The following is a 22,955-nucleotide window of genomic DNA, read 5'->3' as shown; positions in this document are numbered from 1 at the left end:
TCTCTGACCCTCCCCTGCTCATGCTGTCTCTCTCTCTCTCCCTCCTAGAAATAAATTTAAAAAAATAAAATAAAAAAAGAAAAGTTTTGCTATTATTTTTCACTTTTACTTTTTTATTCTTGACCAAAAGCTGGAATCATGGAACCATATAATTTGAGTTAGAAGTGACAGGTTTTCTTAGATTTTCAATTCTATCTCCTAGAACTGAAGAGTAAGCTACATGAGTTTTTAATGTTAACACTTTTACAATACTAATCATAAAGTTCATTCACTGGGATAGAAAGAAGTAGGGGTGGGGTAAGACAGGATATCAGGGAATGGAGGAGGTGCCATGAAAGTTGACTTATAGAGGAGATGCATTAAGTGGTCAGATAGGAGGAGTAAGGGGGAAATGTTCTGGCCTTATACGAAGTTGAGGATGACAGAGCATGATGTGTTTGGGGAACCACAGATAGATCAGAGTTGTACATCTTAGCTTCGGTTGTGGAGTAAATGAGTGGTAACAGATGAGAGGAGTAGACGGGCGCCAAATTCTGAAAAACTCTGCATCCACAATTAGGAATTTGAGCATTAATGGTGATGAGTGGATGATTGCATGTGTTACAGAGACAAGTTTCCTGAATGAATTCTGGTTTAAAACACACACACACACACACACACACACACACACACACGACCTCAGCTTGGAGTGTGAAGAATGGATTGAAAGGGACAATATGGGAGTCAGGGTAGCTGCTAGAGGGTTGTGGCATTGGTCTGGGGAAGATGCGTGAGGGTTTTATAAGACAGTGTCAGTGAGGATAAAGAAAATGAGGTAGTGTCTAGCCTTTTTGATATTTCTGCTTATTTCTACAAAAGAAACCTGGTTATCTTTTGGAGTTCTCAGTGGAGACATTTTCAGTGAGAACTCTTAACATATTAGAGCAGTAATAAGTGGATAAACCCAGGAAAGAAGCTTTTTATCAGCAAAGGATTTATATTCAAACAGTAACTTGAATTATGCCAATAATAACATCATTTAAACTGTTAATTACTAAAATAATAATAATAATTATTATTATTCCAAACCGTTTTACAAATGTGGCCCAGTTTTTATCTCTACTTCGAGGAGGGGGGAATATCTTGTTATCACTATTAAGAGTTAACTATTATTTAAGTAAATATAGTTTTTTCAGACATCTTTCAAGAAACAGTGAAAAAAGATTTTCAAGGAGAAAAATAGCTTTAACAAATGCATCAGTTTTCAACATCACCACCACTCTTCATAAGAAGACATAATTTAGGTTCGAGGCCTGAAGAGAAGTTAAACTCTTAAGGAAGGTTTCTGAGAGGTGAATATTATTTATTTCCCGAATTCAAAAGACTAGGAGATTATTAAAACAAAATGTTTCTGTAATTACACATGTAATTTAATTGAAACATGTCCAAAAGTTCAGTCTTCTTAATCTTAGTGCTTTTATGTTTTTCGCTTTGCAGTTTCTTTTTTGCTTGACTGTTTCATGTCAGTGACCAGGGTTAGAGGTTAAAGCCAGAAAAAAGTTGCTGTGCTTTTTTTTTTTTTTTTTTTTTTTGCTGTTGTTGTTTCTGTGCTGTGGTTTTCTAAGTTGAAAGATTTCTATGAATTAACATAATTATATCACCATTATAAGTTCTAAGATTTTTTCATATGATTAATTCTTTAATTCTTTGGCATCTGGTATTAATTTATGCCTTCAAATAATTGACAGCGAAACTCAGGTGGGAGCAAATATGACTCCTAGGATATGCCATCTGTTAGGGATAAAGGATCCCCTGTCCCCAAGTTCTATCAATCTCTTTTAATAACGTAAAACAAAATGAGACTTTAGGTATGGTTTGTATTTAATCTTTAATTATGCAACTCTTGATGCCAGTGTTTTGTGGACTGCTTGTCATCTGTACATTCACTGTTTTCTTATTGAAACATGTAAGATATTTGATGCAGGGGCATAAGTGTGGGGGGGATGAGTCCCTTGGATGCCTGCATAGGTAATGGGAATGCAGCCAGTATATTTTTGCACAGTGTGAATAGTCAAAATGTTAGTGTGTGATAATAGTGGATGTTCATACTAATAATTGTATCATCAACATAATGTTAATTTGTGTTCTATTTGAGGAATGTGCAATGTTTAAGGAAGCAGGAAAACATTTTAGCAGCAGTTGGATTTAGATTTTCTTGTAACACAGTTATCTTACAGCTAAGTGGAAAACTGTTTTATTAAACATCTCAGGAGGATTTGTGATGGCTAGGATTTTATTATTTTATTGAAAAATAATTTAGACCAAGATTCATCCACAGTTAATATGGAGAATGGTAAGTGAAAGAGCTGATTTTCATGAGTATCCAATAGCTATAAGTCAAAGTTTTAGAAACAAATGTGGAAAACCCTCCCCTGCTCACGCTGTCTGTCTCTCTCTCCTAGAAATAAATTCAAAAAAAAATTTAGAAACAAATGTGGAAAATAATTAATATTAGAAGGAATAGAAAGGAACATGAGGAGAGATTAGTATACTTGTGAAAATTTTTAAAAAGAATGTGTGAGGAAATAATAAGAATTAACTGGTAGAAAATGGAATGTGTACTATTCTGATAAATAATGCACTGCAGTGGCAAATTAAAATTGGTAAAGTGCCCTTGAGCAATTTACAAATCTTTTACTTGTATCCCTCATAATTTAATGTCTTACATAATGATTACTGAATAGACTATAAAATTCTAAGAGCAAAACCTTTTGTGAAAAAGCTACTTTTTAAAAATTTATTTATTTTGAGAGAAAGCCACAGCGAGCATGAGTTGGGGTGGGGCAGAGAAAGAGAATCCCAAGCAGACTCTGTGTTGTCACTGCAGAGCCCAATGGGGGGCTTGAACCCACGAACTGAGATCATGACTTGAACCAAAATCATGAATCAAATGCTTAACCCACTGAGTCACATAGGTGCCCCTGGGAAAAAGCTGTTGTTATTAAAAAGGAAGATAGGGTCTCATATAGCACCTTAAACATACAACTGACAATGAATGGAGCAGAAAAATTGTAGTAGTTCAGTAGGCAGTTTCAGTTGGAGCAAACATAAATTAATAGATAATGAGGTGCTAATGTTGAGATCACTGCTGGTTATTACTTGGAAGAGTGCTGTATATATTATTTCCTGTATTGGGTCTAGTTTATGTTTCTGTTTGATTGTTTGGCACACATTTCTATTTCCCTGTGTCTAATAACTACCTGAATGTAACTTGTAGTAACTGATGCATTTCTGTATAGTGGAGAAAAACTTTTGAGTGATAGGGAGTGCGATTTGGAGGTGGGAGTAGACTGAATAGCAGAGACGGCAGCTTTTGCTGTGCCAGGCTACACAAGGGACCACGTGGGGTTTGGCCAGAACTGTGGGGAATCCACCATGACCCTTCTGTAGCTTTGACATGTATGGAGAATTCATAGCTAGTGGTTATATACAATTTGCTGGCTTAGTACTTGTGGAGGCAGAGCATTAGATTAGTGCCAAACCTGAGAGGTGAGAAGTATGTACAACATACTGCTTTTAAGTGACAGTTTCACTTAGACATAATTTAAAATACATGTGATGATAATTGATAGAGTTGATTGATATGACAGTTCATTCTTGTCTGAGCCAAAATACATTTTTATTACCTTAAATTTTAAGTGACATTATTTTCTATGAGGATATATTTTATTTATTCATTTATTTATTTTCCTATTTTTTAAATTTAAATTTTAGTTAACATACAGTGCAATATTGGTTTCAGGAGTAGAATTCAGTGATTCATCACTTATATACAACACCCAGTGCTCATCACAAGTGCCATCCATAATACCAATCACCTTTCCAGCCCATTTCCCACCTACCTCTTCCATCAACCCATGGTTTGTTCTCTGTCATTAAGAGTCTCTTCTGATTTGTTTCCCTCTTCTCTTCCCCACTTCCCATATGTTATCTGTTTTGTTTCTTAAATTCCACATGAGTGAAATCATATGGTATTTGTCATTCTCTGATTGACTTGTTTTGCTTAGCATAATATATTCTAGTTCCATCCGTGTCACCGCAAATGGCAGTATTTCATTCTTTTTGGTGGATGAGTAATATTCCACTGTGCATGTGTGTGCGTGTGTGTGTGTATATATCACATCTTTTTTATCCATCCATATGATGATATGTTTTAAAATAAAATGTGTGAAAATAGTTTACCTTGATTCAGAGTCAAATTGACTATGCTTAAATGGCCCTTTATCAAGTTCCAACTATGTATTAAATGCACTTATTGAATGTATGCATTCATCACATATTTATTGAACACTCTACAAAATGGCAGCCACTTTTTTAGGAGCTAGGAACATGTATATATACTGTAAACAAAACAGATTCCCTGCCTGCAGAGATATTACATTCTAATGAGATATTTCAGTTAGAGACACTAAGAAGTATAAAGACACTGAGAGGCACCTGTGTGGCTGTTGGTTCAGTCATCTGACTCTTGATTTCATCTCAGGTCATGCATGGTCTCATGTTTTGTGAGACTGACCCCCCCATGTCAGGCTCTGTGCTGATAGCGTGGAGCCTGCTTGGATTGTCTCTCTCTGCCCCTCCCCCGTTATGTGCTCATGAGTTCTTTCTCACTCTCCCTCTCAAAATAAACAAACATTTAAAACAAAAAAAAAGACTCTGAGGAGTGAATAAAATTTAGTTTGGGAACAGAGAGAAGGAACAAGGGGAAGAGTGGAAGGAAATGAGGTGAGAGAACAAAGCAGAAGCTAGATCATTTAGGGCCTTTACAGGCTAGGAAAGTATTTGGATTTTACTTAAGTCACTGTAGGATTTTGAGCAGGAGTTATGTGGATCTGAATTATATATGAAATTACATATAAAACATACATTTAAAAAATCACTCAATGGTAAGGTAGAAGTGGTATGGAGGCAAAAATGGAAACTGGAGCACCACCTGTTGCAGTAATCCAGGTGAGAGTGGATGACTTGGACCAGGGTGCTAGCAGTGGAGATGGTGAGACAAGGTCAGATGGGGAATATTTTTTTGGAGGTAGTTGTGATAGTACTCACAGATACAGCATGTGGGAAAACTCATGGGTGATTGATTGCTAGGATTTTGGCCTAAATAGCTTCATGATTGGTAGATTATGGGTTTACTGAGATATATGGATAATGGTACCAAATTAATTCCAAACCCTTACCTCTAAAATGAGAAATGATTAGGGGCGTCTGAGTGGCTCAGTCTGTTAAGTATCTGACTTTGGCTCAGGTCATGATCTTGCGGTTTGTGGATTTGAGCCCCATGTCAGGCTCTGTGCTGGCAGCTCAGAGCCTGGTGCCTTCTTCGGATTCTGTGTCTTCCTCTCTTGCTGCCCTTCCCATGCTCATGCCCTGTCTTTCTCTGTCTCTCAATAATAAATAAAAATGTTAAAAATTTTTTTAAATGAAATGATTATATCAACAGTATCTTAATGTGAAATTGAAAAAAAATCATCACTTTTTTTTTTTTTAATAGGCGGAGTATGTCCAGCTTGTTACTGAACTTCGAATGACAAGAGCCATTCAGCCTCAGATCAATGCTTTTTTACAGGGCTTTCATATGTTCATTCCACCTTCTCTCATACAACTTTTTGATGAATATGAATTGGTAAGGAAAAACATCAGTTCTCCTGTTGTTACAGAGCAACATACAACTCCAGTTGCTGTAATTCAGAAATAATTTTGGAGTACTATGATGAATGAAATAATATATAATAAGACGTTATGTTTTAAAGTTCATGTTTAGAGATTTGTTACAAGATTTGTGATTGTGCTTCTCTTGAGCTTAACAACTAGATTCATAATTCCTCAGAGTGAAATGCAGTGAAGTGGTGATAAACAAAAATGGAATACATTTTCAAAATATTTTATCTGGGATGTTGAAGGCCAGTCCTCTCAAAAGTGGTATTCATATTACAGCTGACCCTGGAGCAACACATGTGTGAACTGTGCAGCTTCAAACTTAAACGGGGGTCTTTTATAGTGTATCACTAAAGGTTTTTCTCTTGATGTTCTTAGTAATATTTTCTCTAGTTTACCTTACTCTAAGAGTATGATATGTAATGTATCATATATATTGTATACATATATATAATGTACAAAATGTGTTAATTATTTATGTTATCTTGTCAACAGTATGTTATTAATAGTTAAGTTTTGGGGAAGTTCAAACGTTACATGTGGATTTTGACTGTGTGAGGTAGTCCGTAGCCCCTGCATTGTTCAAGAATCAAATGTATATCTGACTTTTTTATTTGACCATATGAGATAAAAGATAATGATACTAACTTCCTGTGCTTCCAAACAGGAGAATTAAGAGGGTTTTTCTTATTCTATTGGTTTATTCTCCAGTTTCTTATTTTACCATATATATATAATTTTATCATTCTCCATTTTAAATTTATGTGGAGTCCTCTCTGTTGCTGGCCTCTAGTATCTAGTAAATGTTTTGTTGTGCTTTTTAAATTTGCCTGCCTTTTTACTATGACGTAATAGGATTTCTAATTTTATATGATTTATCTTTGCATTTTACCTCATATCCTTTGTCTCTTCTATCATTAGTAATGAATTATTTTCAAACTCTTCGAGTTGTCTAACTCCTTTATAAAACCCAATATTTTAAATAGAATATAACTATTTTTTATAAAATAGTTATAAAAATTAAAATTTTGGAATAGTAAATTCTAGATCAATGGAAAAGTATTTTTTAATTAAAAATTTTTTAATGTTTATTTTTGAGAGGGAGAGAGACAGAGTGTGAAGGGGGAGGGGCAGAGAGAGAGGGAGACACAAAATCCAAAGCAGCTTCAGGCTGTAAGCTGTCAGCATAGTTCACAAATCATGATACCATGACCTGAGCCACCCAGGCTCCCCTCTTTGGTTTTTATTCTTTTTCATAAAATTGGTTTTACCATGAGTCTTTCATTTTACTATATGAATAAGTACACTGGTTTGTACCTTTTAATTTTACATATATGCTAGTATTTTCAGCTTATCATTCATAGTATGTTTTAGTATACTAGTGAATAAAACTTGTGAATTAATTTTGAAGTCCATTGTGACATAGTCTGATTAAATGTCAGTTTTGAGTTTTTGCTTGCATTTTTAGATTAATAGGTTTAAGGTTAATAGTTTAGTATATAGACTTGTCTAGTTTTTGCAGAGCAATAAGTTTACTTTTAGCACTTAAAAGTTGAGGAGTACTTATGAGCTATTATTAAACATGACTAAAATCTGACTTTTTAATACTGCACTTGTATTAAATTAGCATTTATGAAGTTCAAAACAGAATTACATTAGTTTCTGGATCTGTGTGTAAAAAAATATATAGCAACAATATATATAATTGACAAAAACTTTCCCTCCTAATTTTTTCCTTTCTTTTTCTTCCTTCCTTCCTTCCTTTCTTCCTTTCTGTCTTTCTGTCTTTCCTTGTTTCCCTCTTTCCCTCCCCTCCCCTTCCCTTTTGAGAGAAAGAGCGAGTGGGAGAGTATGTGTGAGCATACTGTGAGTTTGAAGCTGCACAGTTCACACATGTGTTGCTCCAGGGTCAGCTGTAATATGAATACCACTTTTGAGAGGACTGGCCTTCAACATCCCAGATAAAATATTTTGAAAATGTATTCCATTTTTGTTTATCACCACTTCACTGCATTTCACTCTGAGGAATTATGAATCCAGTTGTTAAGCTCGCAGAGAGCGAGAATCCCAAGCAGGCTCCATGCCCAGCACCCGGCATGGAGCCCAATGCGGGGCTCAGTCCCATGACTCTGAGATCATGACCTGAGCTGAAGTCAAGAGTTGGATGCTTAACTGACTGAGCCACCCAGGCACCCCTTTGCCACCTAATTTACTGATAGTGCTAAGTTTTATGAAACTTACTGATTTACAGTGTACATAGAGAAGAGTCTATCAAACATCATAAATTATTGTTTGATGAAATTTTGCAAACTGAATGTACCCAGCACCCAGATCAAGAAACAGAAATCCTAGCACCCCAGGTGTCTACTTCCGTCCTTTTCCTGTCATTATTCCTCTTCATGGGGAACCCACTCTTTTGAATTCTAATACCATAAATTAGGTTTCCTGTTTTTGAACTTAATATAAATGGAATAATCGCCTAAAATATATCTGACTTCTTCAGCTTAATTTTTGTGAGAATCATACATATTGTTGCATGAAGTTATAATTTGTTCATTTTTGTTGCATCATAGTATTTCATTGTGTCAGTGTGTGTGTGTGTGTGTGCGTGTGTGTGTGTGTGTAGAAAGAGAGAGAGAGAGAGAGGTCTGTTCTACTCTTGATGAACATTTGATGGGCACTTTTCAGTTTTGGGTTACTTGAAATAGTGCTACTACAAACATTCTCATACATGTCTTTAGGAGAATATATGTATGCATTCTTGGAGTGGAATTGCTGGGATATAGGGTGTTCATTTATTCTGTTATAGTAGGTGTTAGCAAATAGTCCAAGGGTGTATGTGTCAGTTTATACTCCCACCAGTAGGTGTGAGAGTTCTGTAAATTCTACATCTGTACTAGCATTTGATATTTTCTTCTTCATTTTTACCATTTTTGTGGATCAGTAGTGGTATTTTATTTCCCTAATGACTAATGAGGTTGAGTGTGTTTATATGTTCACTGATGATTTGCACTCTGTTTTTGAAGTCTGCTTAAGTAATTTGTCCATTTTTCTGTTGTATTTTCTGTTTTTTGTTGTTGTTGTTGTTGTTGTTGTTACTGATTTATAGGATTATTTGTAGGAGTCTTTGTTATCTGTATTGTGAATATATTCTACTCTGGTGTCTTTTAGTGAACGCAAGTTTTTAGTTTTAACACAGTTTGTTTGGTTTATTACTTGGTTTTTCTTTTTTTAACGAATGGAGCTTTTTTCTGTCTTTTTTGTGTTTAAGAAGTTGTTTCCTATTCTAAGGTCATAAAAATATTTTCCTTTAGTTTTCCTTTATTCCTTTATCTTTACTCTTTTTTCTTTCATATTTAGGTCTATTACTGTTAAGTTTTCTATAGTGGTTTTCTATTGGAAGTTAGGTCAAGATTCCTAGTCTGTATTAGATTCTGGCTTTATTGCATTGAGCTGATTCAAATGGAGGGATTATTTGGGAAGAGCAGTGTTGTCAACATGATCCTGATTTATGTAGTGATGAAAATTATTATTAAAATTGTAGTATTTGCCAGGTACTTTATATTATTAACTTAAAAAAATGTTCACAACAGACCCCTGAGGTATTACTATTTCCATTTTACAGATGAGGAAACCTAAGCCAAAGAAGGTGCAGAACTTGCTCCTTCATAGAGTGTGTGTTAGACCCATACTGGGAATCCATGTTCTGTGACCTACAGCCCAGTCTGTCTGCATCAGCATTGCCAGACTGTCTTTCAGAGGCATGAGTTCCCTAAATGGACTTTTAGAACCTTTTGTATGAGTTTAAGTCTTCTATGGGAGTGCGCTATGCTACACTGGGGTAGGAACCTTTTTAAAAAAGTTGGCACATTGGGGCGCCTGGATGGCTTAGTCGGTTAAGTGTCCGACTTTCGCTTAGGTCATGATCTTGCGGTTTGTGGGTTCGAGCCCCTCGTCGGGCTCTGTGCTGACTGCCAGCTCAGAGCCTGGAGCCTGTTTCAGAGTCTGTGATTCCCTCTCTCTCTGACCCTCCCCTGCTCATGCTGTATCTCTCTCTCTCTCCTAGAAATAAAATAAAACATTAAAAAAAAAAAAGTTGGCACAAACATTTGAGCTAGATGTACATCTGAGTTAAAAGATACAGGTTAGATTCTAACGTTTAGTGATAGGAAGGTAGCTGGTAGTGTCAGTGTCCTGAACTGGGACCGTATTCATCCACTGTGGACAGAATGCAGTAATGCAGTTACAAGTCAGGAGATGATTATCAGGTTCAAAAATAGTGACAATTCTGGGGCACCTGGGTGGCTTGGTTGGTTGAGTATCTGACTTCCGCTCAGGTCATGGTCTCACGGTTCACAAGCTTTTCTGACAGCTCAGAGCCTGGAGCCTGCTTGGGATTCTGTGTCTCCCTCTCTCTCTGCCCCTCCCCCACTCATGCTCTGTCTTTCAAAAATAAACAAACATTTAAAAAAAATAGTGACAACCCTACTGCTGATAATACACTTATAATACAGTAACAGTTTAGGGATTCTTTCCTACCAACTGTTGAATGTATTTATCCACGATGGTACCAGAAGATTAAAACATTGAGCCATGTGAATTCTAGGTAAGCTAATGGGCTGTGAACATTTGCATGACCCAGTCTCTGACCATTAGTATGGGCTGTATATGTTCTACCAGCTTCCAGTGGACTAATTCATTTTTTTTCTCATTTTTTTAAATGTTTATTTTGAGAGAGAGTGAGTGAGCAGGGGAGGTACAGAGAGTGAGGGAGAGAGAGAATCCTAAGCAGTCTCCACGCTGTCAGCACAGATCTCAGTGTGGAGCTTGAACCCGTGAACTGTGAGATCATGACCTGAGCTGAAACCGAGAGTCAGACATTTAACTGACTGAGCCACCCAGGCATCCCTATCGTATTTTTAAAAAGCAATAAGTTACTGATTGAGACCTGAAGTCTTCTTGCTATATGTTCTTCCTATTTTGGAATTACCATTTTATCTATTTGTTTTTAGTCAATTTAATAACTTTTTTTTTGCCCAGGTGTTAAAGATCTTTTATCCTCACAAAAGTCATAATAATATATTCATGAAATGCTTCAAATTTCATAGAGAAGATAGTCTCAGTCATTTTTATTCATAATTATTAATAATGAAAGCATACTTAATATTATTAAAAGCTTATCTTCAGTCTAGAAGGGAAGAAGATTAAAATCTCATGGCTTGAATGAAATGTGTAAAATTCGTCCACACTCCCTTTTGGCAAGATCTGTATCAGGATCTTGCCAAGGCACAGAATTTTCCCCAGATGGTTCAAATAGAAACTTTAACAAAAGGGCTACTACAGAGGTGTGGCAGTATTAAGAATACAACAGTATGGTGAGGCATCCAGAGACTAGCAACATGGATAGCCTTATCATCCTTCTAAGGATGACTGAAGAGACAGCTGGAGGAATTACAGTAGTCACTGCTTATCAAGAGGGAAACCGTTCCCTCTTTAGGTATCCAATAGATCCTAAAACTGGATAGAACCAAGTCTTGTATAAACTATGTTTTTTCTTAAATATACATACCTGTGATAAAGTTCCATCCCAAGGATGGAACCCAGTCTAAAGCTGCTAGGCAAGAGAACCAGTCTGTAAGCATGGGTCTCCAGGGGCACAGAATGGTGCAAAGAAAGGTGGAGGGTGTATTTGGATTGTTAAAATGGTGACTAACCAGAATGTCTATCTAGTAAAATTATTTTATAATACTTTAGTAAAAGACTAAAACACATCCCAGACCAGCAGTTCTCAAACTTTTTGGTTTTAGAACACCCCTACAACAAAAGTTCTTGTTTACATGGGTTATATTAATTGATATTTACTATATTTGAAATTAAAACAAAAATATAAAATATTTTCTTAACATAGAAATAATGATCCATTACATGTTAACATACATAATATTTTGAAAATTGCATTTTCCAGGATAAAGTTGAAAATAGTGGAAAGATACCCCTAAAACCAAGAGCACACTGTCTACACTGTATGTTAGCTAACTTCACAGGAAATTATATAGGAAAATGAATAAATTGATTATAAAAAGACATTTCAAGGTAGGGAGATTTATATGAACAAATATTAGTTGGTTTCAAGAAGTCATAATTAATTGTATTTTGCATAATACTGCCATGTGGTTTGGTAAGGAAATTCTACAGTGGTTTTAGATGTATAGTGAAATACTGAGGAATGAAATGCCATGACATCTAGGATTTCTTTGAAAATGCATAAGCAAACATGTGGGTGGAGATGCTTTATGTTGCATGTGGATGGTTGTTGAAGTTAGATGAAGAATTCATAGGGATTTTGTTTTGATCTCTTTTTTCAGTGTTTGTAATTTTTCTAATAAAAAACTGAAGGGCCATTGCAAGAGAAAAAATAGAAAATAAAAGAGTAGTGAGAAGAGTGGCATTGTTTCATATTTTTATAAGTTTATTTTCTGTCTGGTTAATAAAAGACACTGGGTTCTCATGTCTGCTTCTGCAGAGAATCAGTCGTAATATGTTGTTTGCTTGAACTGCGTGGAGAAAATCCAGCCTCAGATATGTTGGAAAAGGAAGGACCTTGCAGACTCTGAATAGATCTTAGAAACCCCCAAGAGTTGTCAGATACCATCTCCTATTAACCTTTGTTAATTTTCTTCAGAGCACACTTCTTTACTAGTCAGATGTATGTTATGTGTTGTTACTATAGGAAACGTGATTTTGAACCACCTTCTGTCTGTTTCTGAGACAACAAACCCTGCTGTTCTGGCTTGTCAGTATTTAGTTAAATGTAGTACATCACTGCCTTATCTGACTATGTAAACACATCCATCTGTGAGATATGGGCTGATTGAGCCATAAGGACAAGCTCTTTCCATGTTCTCTTTTCTGATAGAAAACATAGAAAAATATGACATTCTTAATTTCATTTTTATTTACTTGTTTAATATTTTGTTTGATGATCTTCATGTAAGAAAAGACTAAAAGTCATTAGGAAAATTGCATTTTTCCCCCTCACACTGGGGATGTTGACTGTTAAGTATTTGAATCACTCCAAAATAAAGTTCTTCAAAGGCCTGAATCTGTTGGGTTTTTTTTTTCACATAATAACTGTTTTTGTTATATTACCTCCTTTTATTATATTTCTCCTTTTTCCTAGTGATTAGAGTTTCTTGATGATCTTTTCCTTTGCTTAACCCAGGATTTATTCAGGTCTTTGTTGTCACTGTCATGTATAGAGTATGGTCTCTTCATAATTTAACAAATTCATAAAATAAACATAAACATATTTACCAAAGATAATAGCATTCATAAAAGTGTTGCAAATGTAAATTTGTTGCATATGTGTAGAAATTATATCAATGTGGAGACATTTCTACCTCTCAGCAATATTTGAGATTATCAGGATGAAGAATTCTCTCCCATGTAGTACTTGTTACTGATGACATGCAGAAACTGTCACAAAAATAAATCAGTTTTACATGGGATTAGTTTCTAATTAAGGCAGATTTACTATTTAAATGCAATAGCTTTTTTTCCTAATGAAGATTAATGAAATACTTTTCTTCTTCCCCAAAGGAACTACTGCTTTCTGGCATGCCAGAAATTGATGTGAGCGATTGGATAAAAAATACAGAATACACAAGTGGCTATGAACGAGAAGATCCAGTTATTCAGGTAAAATCTCTCTAGAGCTTAGAATGAAGTTAAGTTTTGCCATTTAATTTTATAAGCTTTTCAGCACTATTGGATGAAAACCTACATTAATTAACAAAGTAAAATTTTTCCCCTAAACTCTTCTCATGGGGATATTACATATGAAAGCTTTGTATGAAAGCATTTTTGATAAATGAGTTTCATAGAATAAAATATGCTTTATGAATATTGCATATTTCTCGGGTATTAAGAAGTCTACAATTGCTCAGAAATGTGAGTTCAGGTTTTTTTTATTGTTGTTAGTGGTTCTGGGAAGTTGTGGAAGACATTACTCCAGAGGAGAGAGTTCTTCTCTTGCAGTTTGTTACTGGCAGGTAAGAAGCATTTTTATGCTAAGGTGGAAAGAATTTTATGTGTTCCAATTTTAATTGCTTTAACAACAAAAATGCATTATTAACTTTGAATTGTCAGTTTCCACCTCTCTTTCCTTTTTTTAAGGTATTAAACAAAGATTTGTTTAGTTACTCAAGATAAAACATAAGGTAGTGCTCAATAAATGTTTATTTAATGTATACAAAATAAGCTGTTCCAATCAGGACTGTCAGCATGCATATTGTATTTTATAATTTGGTAATCTTTTCATTCTGTAGGTAAGTCAATGATAGTGCCAAATTTTTAATATTTGTATGGTGCTGGACAACAGACAGAAACACACATACACACAACATATGTAATAACCACACTCAGCAATTTTAAAGTCTCAAGACACATGGACTAAAAAGTAATCCATGATACCAAACTACTTTGAAAAGTCTACTTTTGGACTGATTAAATTATCATAGATACTAGAAAACTAGATGATTTTAACCTCCTTTAATTTATATTTCTGAAAGATAATTTTAAAAATCTGATTTTACTTTTTGGTATCTTAGAATTTCATCTGTGCTCTCCTGTTAATGGAAACATTGTTCATGTCTTCCATTATAAATGTCCACGGTTCTTCTAAGAAAGTTGAAACACACATAAAATTAGAACAAATAAGGAAAACCACTCCCTGCCAGCAATAACTACTATAAACAGTTTGATGTATTTACTTCTATTTTTCTTGCCATTTTAAAAACATAATTGTGAGTATGTATCTATAAAATATATATGTAATTTAAAGTCACTAGTTTTTTAAAAAAGTACTCCGTAATCATTATAGAAAATGTGGAAAATAAAAAATATAGATAGAAGGAAATGAGAATCCATTAAGTAATTCCACTATTCAGAGATAATACTGTTAACATTTAGCTTTATTTTCTAAGTCTTTTGAAATGTTTTTCTTCTTAATTTTTTTTTTAGTGTTTATTTATTTTTCAGAGAGTGAGAGACAGAGTGTGAGCAGGGGAGGGGCAGAGAGAGAGGGAGACAGAATCTAAAGCAGGCTCCAGGCTCTGAGCTGTCAGCACAGAGCCTGACATGGGGCTCGAACTCAAGATCTATGAGATCGTGACCTGAGCCAAAGTTGTACACTTAACCAACTGAGCCACCTAGACCCTCCTATTTTCTAAGTCTTTTAACTATGTAATTGGAAAAGTAGTTGGAATCACACTATATGTCTGATTTTAAATAATAAATAAATCATGAATATTCGGGGCACCTGGCTGGCTCAGTGGGGAGAGCATGTGACTCTTGTTCTTGGGGTTGTATGTTTGAGCCCTATGTTGGCTGTTGAGGTTACTTAAAAATAAAAATCTTTAAAAAAAAAAACATGAATATTCACAGATTATGGACTAACGATATGAAAGAGAGAAAAACCAAAACTTCTGGGTTTTGGGGGAGACAGGGGGTTCTTAATGCCAAGAGTACCCAGAGAGTTAATGAAAAGTAATTTAATAAAAAGAAATAAACAAAAAATATATATTCTATGTAGGAGGGTTAGACAATTTCAATTAAAAAAAAAGTCACATCTAATCTCAGTGTCTGAGATTCCAGAAATTTCCCCACATACATAAAGTTTTACTTTTTAAAACCAGTGATCCTCTTTTATAACTTTTGAATTTAGGAATTTTTATGTGAATTGCCTGTCTTAATTTTATGCATTATTCTATTGTTGTTTTCAAAAATTAAGTTTTAAGGGCACCTGGGAGGCTCAAGTTGGTTAAGTGTCCGACTCTTGGTTTCAGCTCCGGTCATGATCTTGCTGTTCATGAGTTCAAGCCTCACTTTGGGCTCTCTGGTGGCAGTGCAGAGCCTGCTTGGGATTCTCTCTCTCTTTCTCTCTCTTTCTCTCTCTTGCGTGTCCTTGCCCTCTCTCTCTCTCTCTGCTTCCCCCTTCCTTGCTCACACCATCTCTCTGTCTCTCTCAAAAATAAAACAATAAACATTAAAAAAATTTTAAAAGGATTTTTATGGTATAACATTATTTTGTTGGTCTATAAGACTGTCTTAATTGTCTTACTCTTGTGTTTTTTTACCCCTTAAGAATAATGAAAATCAGACTTGATAATTTCTTTGTGTATAAAATAGATTATGTCATTTTCATTGACTAATTTTACAGTGCATAAATGTCATAATATTCAACCAAAGACCATTTCATTTATTTTTCTTATACATGCTTAAGCTGTTCAGTCATATTTGTTTGTAGTTTAGAAGAGGATAAAGTTTCAGGGATTGTTTGTGAATATCAGATTACAGTGTAATTTTAGTTTAGATCTTAAAATTGGGAAATCTGATTTTTAGGATTATTTTTGAAAATTTGGTTATATGGAAAACATTAGCTCAATCATTCTGATATTGAAATACTTTATATTAATTTGTGTTGAAAATCAGTGTCAGGTCTCATTTTCTCATCTTGTCCTGATAAAGTGGTATACTTTAAAATTTTTTTTAATTTTTATGTAAATTCTAGTTCATTAATTTGTAGTGTAATATTGGCTTCAGGAGTAGAATTTAGTGATTCTTCAATTACATATAATACCCAGTGCTCAACAGAGCAAGTGCCCTCCTTAATGCCCTTGCCCCATTTAGCCCATCCTCCCACCCACCACCCCTCCATCAACCCTCAGTTTCTCTACAGTTAAGAATCTCTTATGGTTAGTTTCCCTCTCATTTTTTTTTTGACCCCTTACCCTATGTTAATCTGTTTCACTTTGTAGATTGCACAGATGAGTGAAATCGTATGGTATTTGTCTTTCTCTGACTTACTTGTTTCACTTAGCATAATCTAGCTCCAAAGATTTCATTCTTTTTAATGGCTANTCTTCAATTACATATAATACCCAGTGCTCAACAGAGCAAGTGCCCTCCTTAATGCCCTTGCCGCATTTAGCCCATCCTCCCACCCACCACCCCTCCATCAATCCTCAGTTTCTCTACAGTTAAGAATCTCTTATGGTTAGCTTCCCTCTCATTTTTTTTTTTGACCCCTTACCCTATGTTAATCTGTTTCACTTTGTAGATTGCACAGATGAGTGAAATCGTATGGTATTTGTCTTTCTCTGACTTACTTGTTTCACTTAGCATAATCTAGCTCCAAAGATTTCATTCTTTTTAATGGCTATGTAATATTTATTGTGTATAAACACATCTTCTTTATCCATTCATCGGTTGGTGGACATTTGGGCTCTTTCTATAATTTGGCTATTATTGATGAGGCTGCTATGAACATTGGGGTGCATGTGCCCCTTCAAATGAGTATTTTTGTTTCCTTTGGGTAAATACTTACTAGTGCAGTTGCTAGGTCATAGGGTAGTTTTATTTGTTATTGTTTATTAAAATTTTTTTAAATGTTTATTTAATTTTCAGAGAGAGAGAGAGAGCATGAAAAAGGGAGGGGAAGAGAGAGAGAAAGGGAGACACAGAATCCAAAGGAGGCTCCAGGCTCTGAGCTGTCAGCACAGAGCCTGACACGGGGCTCTAACTCACAGACTGCGAGATCATGACTTGAGCCATAATAGGTCGCTTAACCGACTGAGCCAGCCAGGTGCCCAGGGTAGTTTTATTTTTAGCTTTTTAAAAAATTAATGCAACTATTGTTTTAAGTTTATTTATTTTGAGAGAGTGAGTGAATGTGAGCAGGAGGCTGGGGTAGCAAGAAAGGGAGAGAGAGAAAATCTCAAGCAAGCTCCATACTGTCAGCACAGAGCCTGATGCAGGGCTAGAACTCATGAACCATGAGATCATGACCTGAGTCGAAATCCAGAGTTGGATACTTAACCAACTGAGCCACCCAGTTGCCCCCAATTTTTAACTTTTTTTGAGGAACCTCCATACTGTTTTTCAGAGTGGCTGCACCAGTTTGCATTCCCACCAATCCTGTTTCTCTGCATCCTCACCAACATCTATTGTTTCTGTGTTGTTAATTTTAGCCATTCTGACAGGTGTTGTGAGATGGTATCTTAATCATATTTTTAAATTTTCTTTTAATTTATCTTTTGGGCTTGAACTCAGGACCCTGAGATTAAGACCTGAGCTGATATCAAGAATCAGATGCTTAGGGGGTCCTTGGGTGGCTCAGTCAGTGGTAGAGTGACTTCAACTCAGGTTATGATCTCACGGTTCATGAGGTCGAGCCCCTTGCCGGGGCGTTGGTGGTATAGTGGTTAGCATAGCTGCCTTCCATGAGGTCGAGCCCCTTATCAGGCTCTCTGCTGTCAGCACAGAGCCCCCTTTGGATCCTCCACCTCCTTCTCTCTCAGCCTCTCATTCTCTCCCTTTCTCAAAAATAAACATTAAAAAAAGAGATGCTTAACTGAGTCACCCAGGTACCCCTCATCGTGGTTTTGATTTGTATTTCCCTGATGATGAGGGATATTAAACATATTTTCATGTGTCTTAACATGTTTCATGTTAGCCTCTTTGAAAAAATGTCTCTTTATGTCTTCTGCCCATTTCTTAACTGGATTATGTGTTTTTTGGGTGTTGGGTTTGATAAGTTCTTTATTGATTTTGGATACTAACCTTTATCAGATATGCCATTTGCAAATATCTTCTCCCATTCTGTAGGCTGCCTTTTAGTTTTGTTGATTGTTTCTTTCACTGTGCAGAAGCTTTTTATCTTGAAGTCCCAGTAGTTCATGTTTGCTTTTGTTTCCCTTGCCTCCAGCAAAACGTCTAGAAAGAAGTTGCCAAACTGATGTCCAAGATGTTGCTACCTCTGTTCTCCTCTAGGATTTGATGGTTTCCTGTCTCACATTTAGATCTTCCATCCATTTTGAATTTATTTTTGTATATGGTGTAAAAAAGTGGTCCAGTTTCATTCTTCTGCTTGTTGCTGTCCAGTTTTCCCAACACTGCTTATTGAAGAGACTGTATTTTTTCCATTGGATATCCTTTCCTGCTTTGTTGAAGATTGGTTTACCATAAAGTTGTCGGTTCATTTCTGGGTTTTCTATTCTATTCCATTGATCTATGTGTCTGTGTCAGTATCATACTGTCTTGCTGACAGTTCTGTAATATAGTTTGAAGCCTGGAATTGTGATGGTGTCAGCTTTGCTTTACTTTTTCAAGGTTACTTTGGCTATTCGGAGTCTTTTGTGGTTTCATACAAATTTTAGGATTGTTTGTTCTAGCTCTGAAAAATCCTGGTGGTATTTCATAGGGATTGCATTGTATTAAATTGGGAAGATTGCTATGGGTAGTATAGACATTTTAATAATATTTGTTCTTCCAATCCATGAGTATGGAATGTTTTCCCATTCTCTGTGTCATCTTCAACTTCTTCACAAGTGTTCTGTATTTTTCAGACTATATGTCTTTTACCTCTTTGGTTAGGTTTATCCCTAGGTATCTTATGGTTTTTGGTGCAATTGTAAATGGGATCAATTCCTTGATTTCTCTTTTTGCTTCTTCATTATTGGTTTTTAGAACTGCAGCAGACACTTGTATGTTGACTTTGTATCTTGCAAATTTCCTGAACTTGTATGTCAGTTCTAGAAATTTTTTGGTGGATTCTTTTGAGTTTTCTACATAGAGCATCATATTGTCTGTGAATAGTGAACGTTTGACTTCTTCCTTGCCAGTTTGGAACACACTTTTATAAATTCTATCTCTACAGGCAATTGAGAACAGCTTGGATTTTTATCCCTTTTCATTTTTGGTTGCATTTGTTAATTTTTTAGGCAAAGGTTAATATGCAGCACTAATAGATTAGTGTTGAATTTTATTTCAGTTTACAGACACGTTGAAGTCTTCTTTAGCGATTCTTTTGCCCTAAGTGGAAATTGCTCATGCATTAGTGTTTATTAATAAGATACAGGCCAGGAATATAAAATATTAAGGAATGTTTTAGTATTCACTTGAATTTCTAAGGTAAGCTCAGGCATTTCATCAATAAACATTTAATAGCAACCAAATGACTTCCCAGGTATAAAAGAAAACTGTTTTTAGATATTTATTTATATTGAATTATTATTTTTCATTTGTCAATGTTTACATATCATTTATAATTTCAAACAAAATCCTGGTGCAAATTCTATAGTTTTTTTTTATAGTATATAGATAGCAGAAAATACATAATATAACTTTTAACATTGTAACCATTTTTAAGTATACAGTTCTGTGACACTAAGTACATCACATTGTTGTGCAGCTATCACCACCATCCAACTCCCAAACTTTATCCTCTTCAGCTGAGACTGTACCAGTTACACACTAATTCTTCATATTCCTTCCCTAACACCCTAGGCAACCACTGTTCTATTTTCTGTCTCTATGAATTTGATTACTGTAGAAACTTCATATAAATGGAACTACATTATTTGTCTTTCTGTGACTGGCTTATTTCACTCAGCATCGTGTCCTCAAGGTTCATCTACATTGGAGTGTATGTCAGAATGTTCATCCTTTTTAGGGCCAAATAGAATTCCAGTGTATGTGCATACCACATTTTGCTTACCCCTTCATCCAGGGATGATCACTTGAGTTGCTTCCCCTTTTGGCTCTTGTGAATAATGCTACTGTCAACATGGATGTGCAAATAACCTTTTTTAGTCTCTGTTTTCAATACTTTGGACTGTATATTGTAATTCTTTGTTTGTTGAGAAACAGCCATACTATTTTCCACAGCTGATGTAAATTTTACATTCCCACCAGCAGTGTACAAGGGTTCCATTTATGCATGTGCTTTTCAAAGCTTGTTTTTTTTTAATTTTTGTGTTTTTTTTCTAAAATGGTCATCCTAATGTGTATGAAATGATATCTGATTATGGTTTTAGTTTACGTTTCCCTAATACTAGTAATGTTGATTGAGCATCTTTTCATATGCTTGTAAGCTATTTGTATATCTTCTTTGGAGAAATATCTATTTGAGTCCATCCCTATTTTTAAATTGGGTTTTGGTTGTTTTCATTGAGTTGTAGAGAGGTTCTGTTTATTTTTCTGTATATCAATTCCTTAACAGTTTTATGATTTGAAAATATATTCTCCCACTCTATGGGTACATTCTCACTGTGTTGATGGTGTCCTTTGGTGGACAAGTTTTTATTGATGAAGTCCAACTTAACCTATTTTTCTTTTCTTGCTTGTGCTTTTGATGTCATATCCAAGAAATCATTGCCAGATCCAGTGTCATGAAGCTCTTCCCCTATATTTTCTTCTAAAAAATTTGTAGTTTTAATTCATGTTTTCATCTTTCATTCATTTTTAATTCATTTTTGTGCATGGTATAAGGTGAGAATTCAGCTTCATTTTTTGGTAGTGGATATCCAGTTTTCCCAACGCAATTTATTGAAAAGACTGTCCTTTCCCCATTGACTCTAGTTGAAAAGCATTTGGCCATATATGCAAGGGCTTATTTTGGGGATCACTATTCTATTTATGTCTGTCTTTATGCCAATATCACATTGTTCTGATAAGCATAGCTTTTTAGTTTAAGTTTTGAAATCAGGAACCGTGAAACCTCTGACTTTGCTCTTCTTTTTCAAGATTATTTTGGCTATTTAAAATTCAACAAGGTTTTTTTTTTTTTTTGGCTTCTTGTTTGTTTTTAATGAACAGAACTATGCTTTGTACTAAGAATCCAATGTTAGAAAACACTTTTTTCAACATTTTTTTAAGTTTATTCATTTTGAGAGAGACCTAGAGAAAGCATAAGTGGGGGAGAGACACAGAGAGGGGGACAGAGGATCCGAAATGGGCTCTGTGGTGACAGCAGAGAACCTGATGTGGGGCTCGAATTCACAAACCATGAGATCATGACCCAAGCCAAGGTTGGATGCTTAACCAAGTGGACCACCCACATGCCCCTAGAAAACATTTTTAATACTAGTTAGACTTCTGCCTTTTAGTATGCATTTAATTACGTGTACCTTAAATATTTCTGTGTCATCATTCTCATTTATCTAAAAAGCACTGCAGCATCACATTTCAAAAACAACAAAGTGTTGGGGTGCCTAGGTGGCTCAGCAGATTAAGTATCCAACCTTGGCTCAGGTCTTGATCTCACAGTTTGTTGGTTTGAGCCCCTCATTGGGCTCTGTGCTGACAGCTCAGAGCCTGGATCCTGCTAAAGATTTTGTGTCTCCTTCTTTCTCTGCCCCTCCCCCATGTGCACTTGCTGTATCTCTCTCTCTATCTTCTGCTGTTTCAAAAATAAACAAACATTAAAAAGAATTAAAAAAAAAAAAAAAAACACCCAGCAAAGTGCTGGGTGCAAAGTGCAAACAGGATTAGTTTGTCTAATCATGATACATCAAAGGCTAGTTTGAAATACTAATTGTCTTTCAAACATAAACAATAGAATTTAGGAAGTTGTAATTGCATTCTCTATAGCCATGTACTGAAGATTAAATTTTCAAATACCATTTATGCATTTTATTAGGGTTTTCCAATTTCAATCTGGTCTTGTTATGTTAGATGACATTAAAAAACAGATATATCTGATATTTTGAATCTTTGGAACAGAAATGTAAAGAATATTCTTGTTTTCCTACTATGAAAAACAAAAACCCTTTTGATGAAGCTTTGGGGTGATGGTGGGGTAGTCCAGAACCAATAGTAAAGAAAGAATTCTTGAAGATGTATTTGGTGTAACAAGGTGATTTTATTAAAGCACAGGGACAGGACCCATGGGCAGGAAGAGCTATACTGGGGTCCTGATGGGTAACTCACTATATATCCTCAGGTTGGGACGGGGTCGGGGATAGAGTAAGCCTCTAAGGTATTTCGGAAGCAAGGTTTCTAGGACCTCAAGGGACTAGCTGTTGCTAAGGAAATTTCATTTATTACCATTTAATAAAAGCTCAGGCATGAGACCCTCCAGATATATATTGGGGGGGAGGGGCATAAGCTTGGGAGTATGATTGCCAGCATGTATCTTGGGGCAATTAAGATAAAGGAAGTAGACTTACAGGATTCTCGAGGTTGGGATAATGTTAAGCTAAGATTCTATTTTGTCCTTAGCAAAATGTCATCCTCTGAGGCTCCTAGAAGAAGGTCATCCTGCTGGTTTCAAGAACTTGTCAATGTAGGCAGTAAAGGAATTTAATTTCTCATTTACCTTAGTTTCCCATATTACCATGGCAAGTAGTTAAGCCCCCTTCCTTTGTTCTTGGGTAGCCAGGAGTGTCCGAGGAATATCACACATATTCCACCTGATT

At 35.5% G+C, this 22,955-nt stretch overlaps 1 protein-coding gene across 3 annotated transcripts in view; it reads left to right on the top strand.

The window, feature by feature from the left end:
- Positions 1-22,955, top strand: part of HACE1 (HECT domain and ankyrin repeat containing E3 ubiquitin protein ligase 1) — a 119,322-nt gene that overhangs the window by 92,950 nt on the left and 3,417 nt on the right. For all 3 annotated transcript variants that reach the window (XM_077780007.1, XM_077780008.1, XM_077780006.1), the window contains 3 exons: positions 5,534-5,665; positions 13,297-13,395; positions 13,678-13,748. In XM_077780007.1, coding sequence (XP_077636133.1) covers positions 5,534-5,665; positions 13,297-13,395; positions 13,678-13,748 — 302 coding nt within the window. The remainder of the gene's footprint in view (positions 1-5,533; positions 5,666-13,296; positions 13,396-13,677; positions 13,749-22,955) is intronic.

This window comes from Crocuta crocuta, unplaced genomic scaffold (assembly GCF_008692635.1).
Source record: "Crocuta crocuta isolate KB4526 unplaced genomic scaffold, BGI_CrCroc_1.0 scaffold147, whole genome shotgun sequence".
NCBI lineage: Eukaryota > Metazoa > Chordata > Mammalia > Carnivora > Hyaenidae > Crocuta > Crocuta crocuta.
The sequence above is the reverse complement of the archived record's forward strand: the minus strand, read 5'-3'. Positions and strand labels throughout refer to the sequence as shown.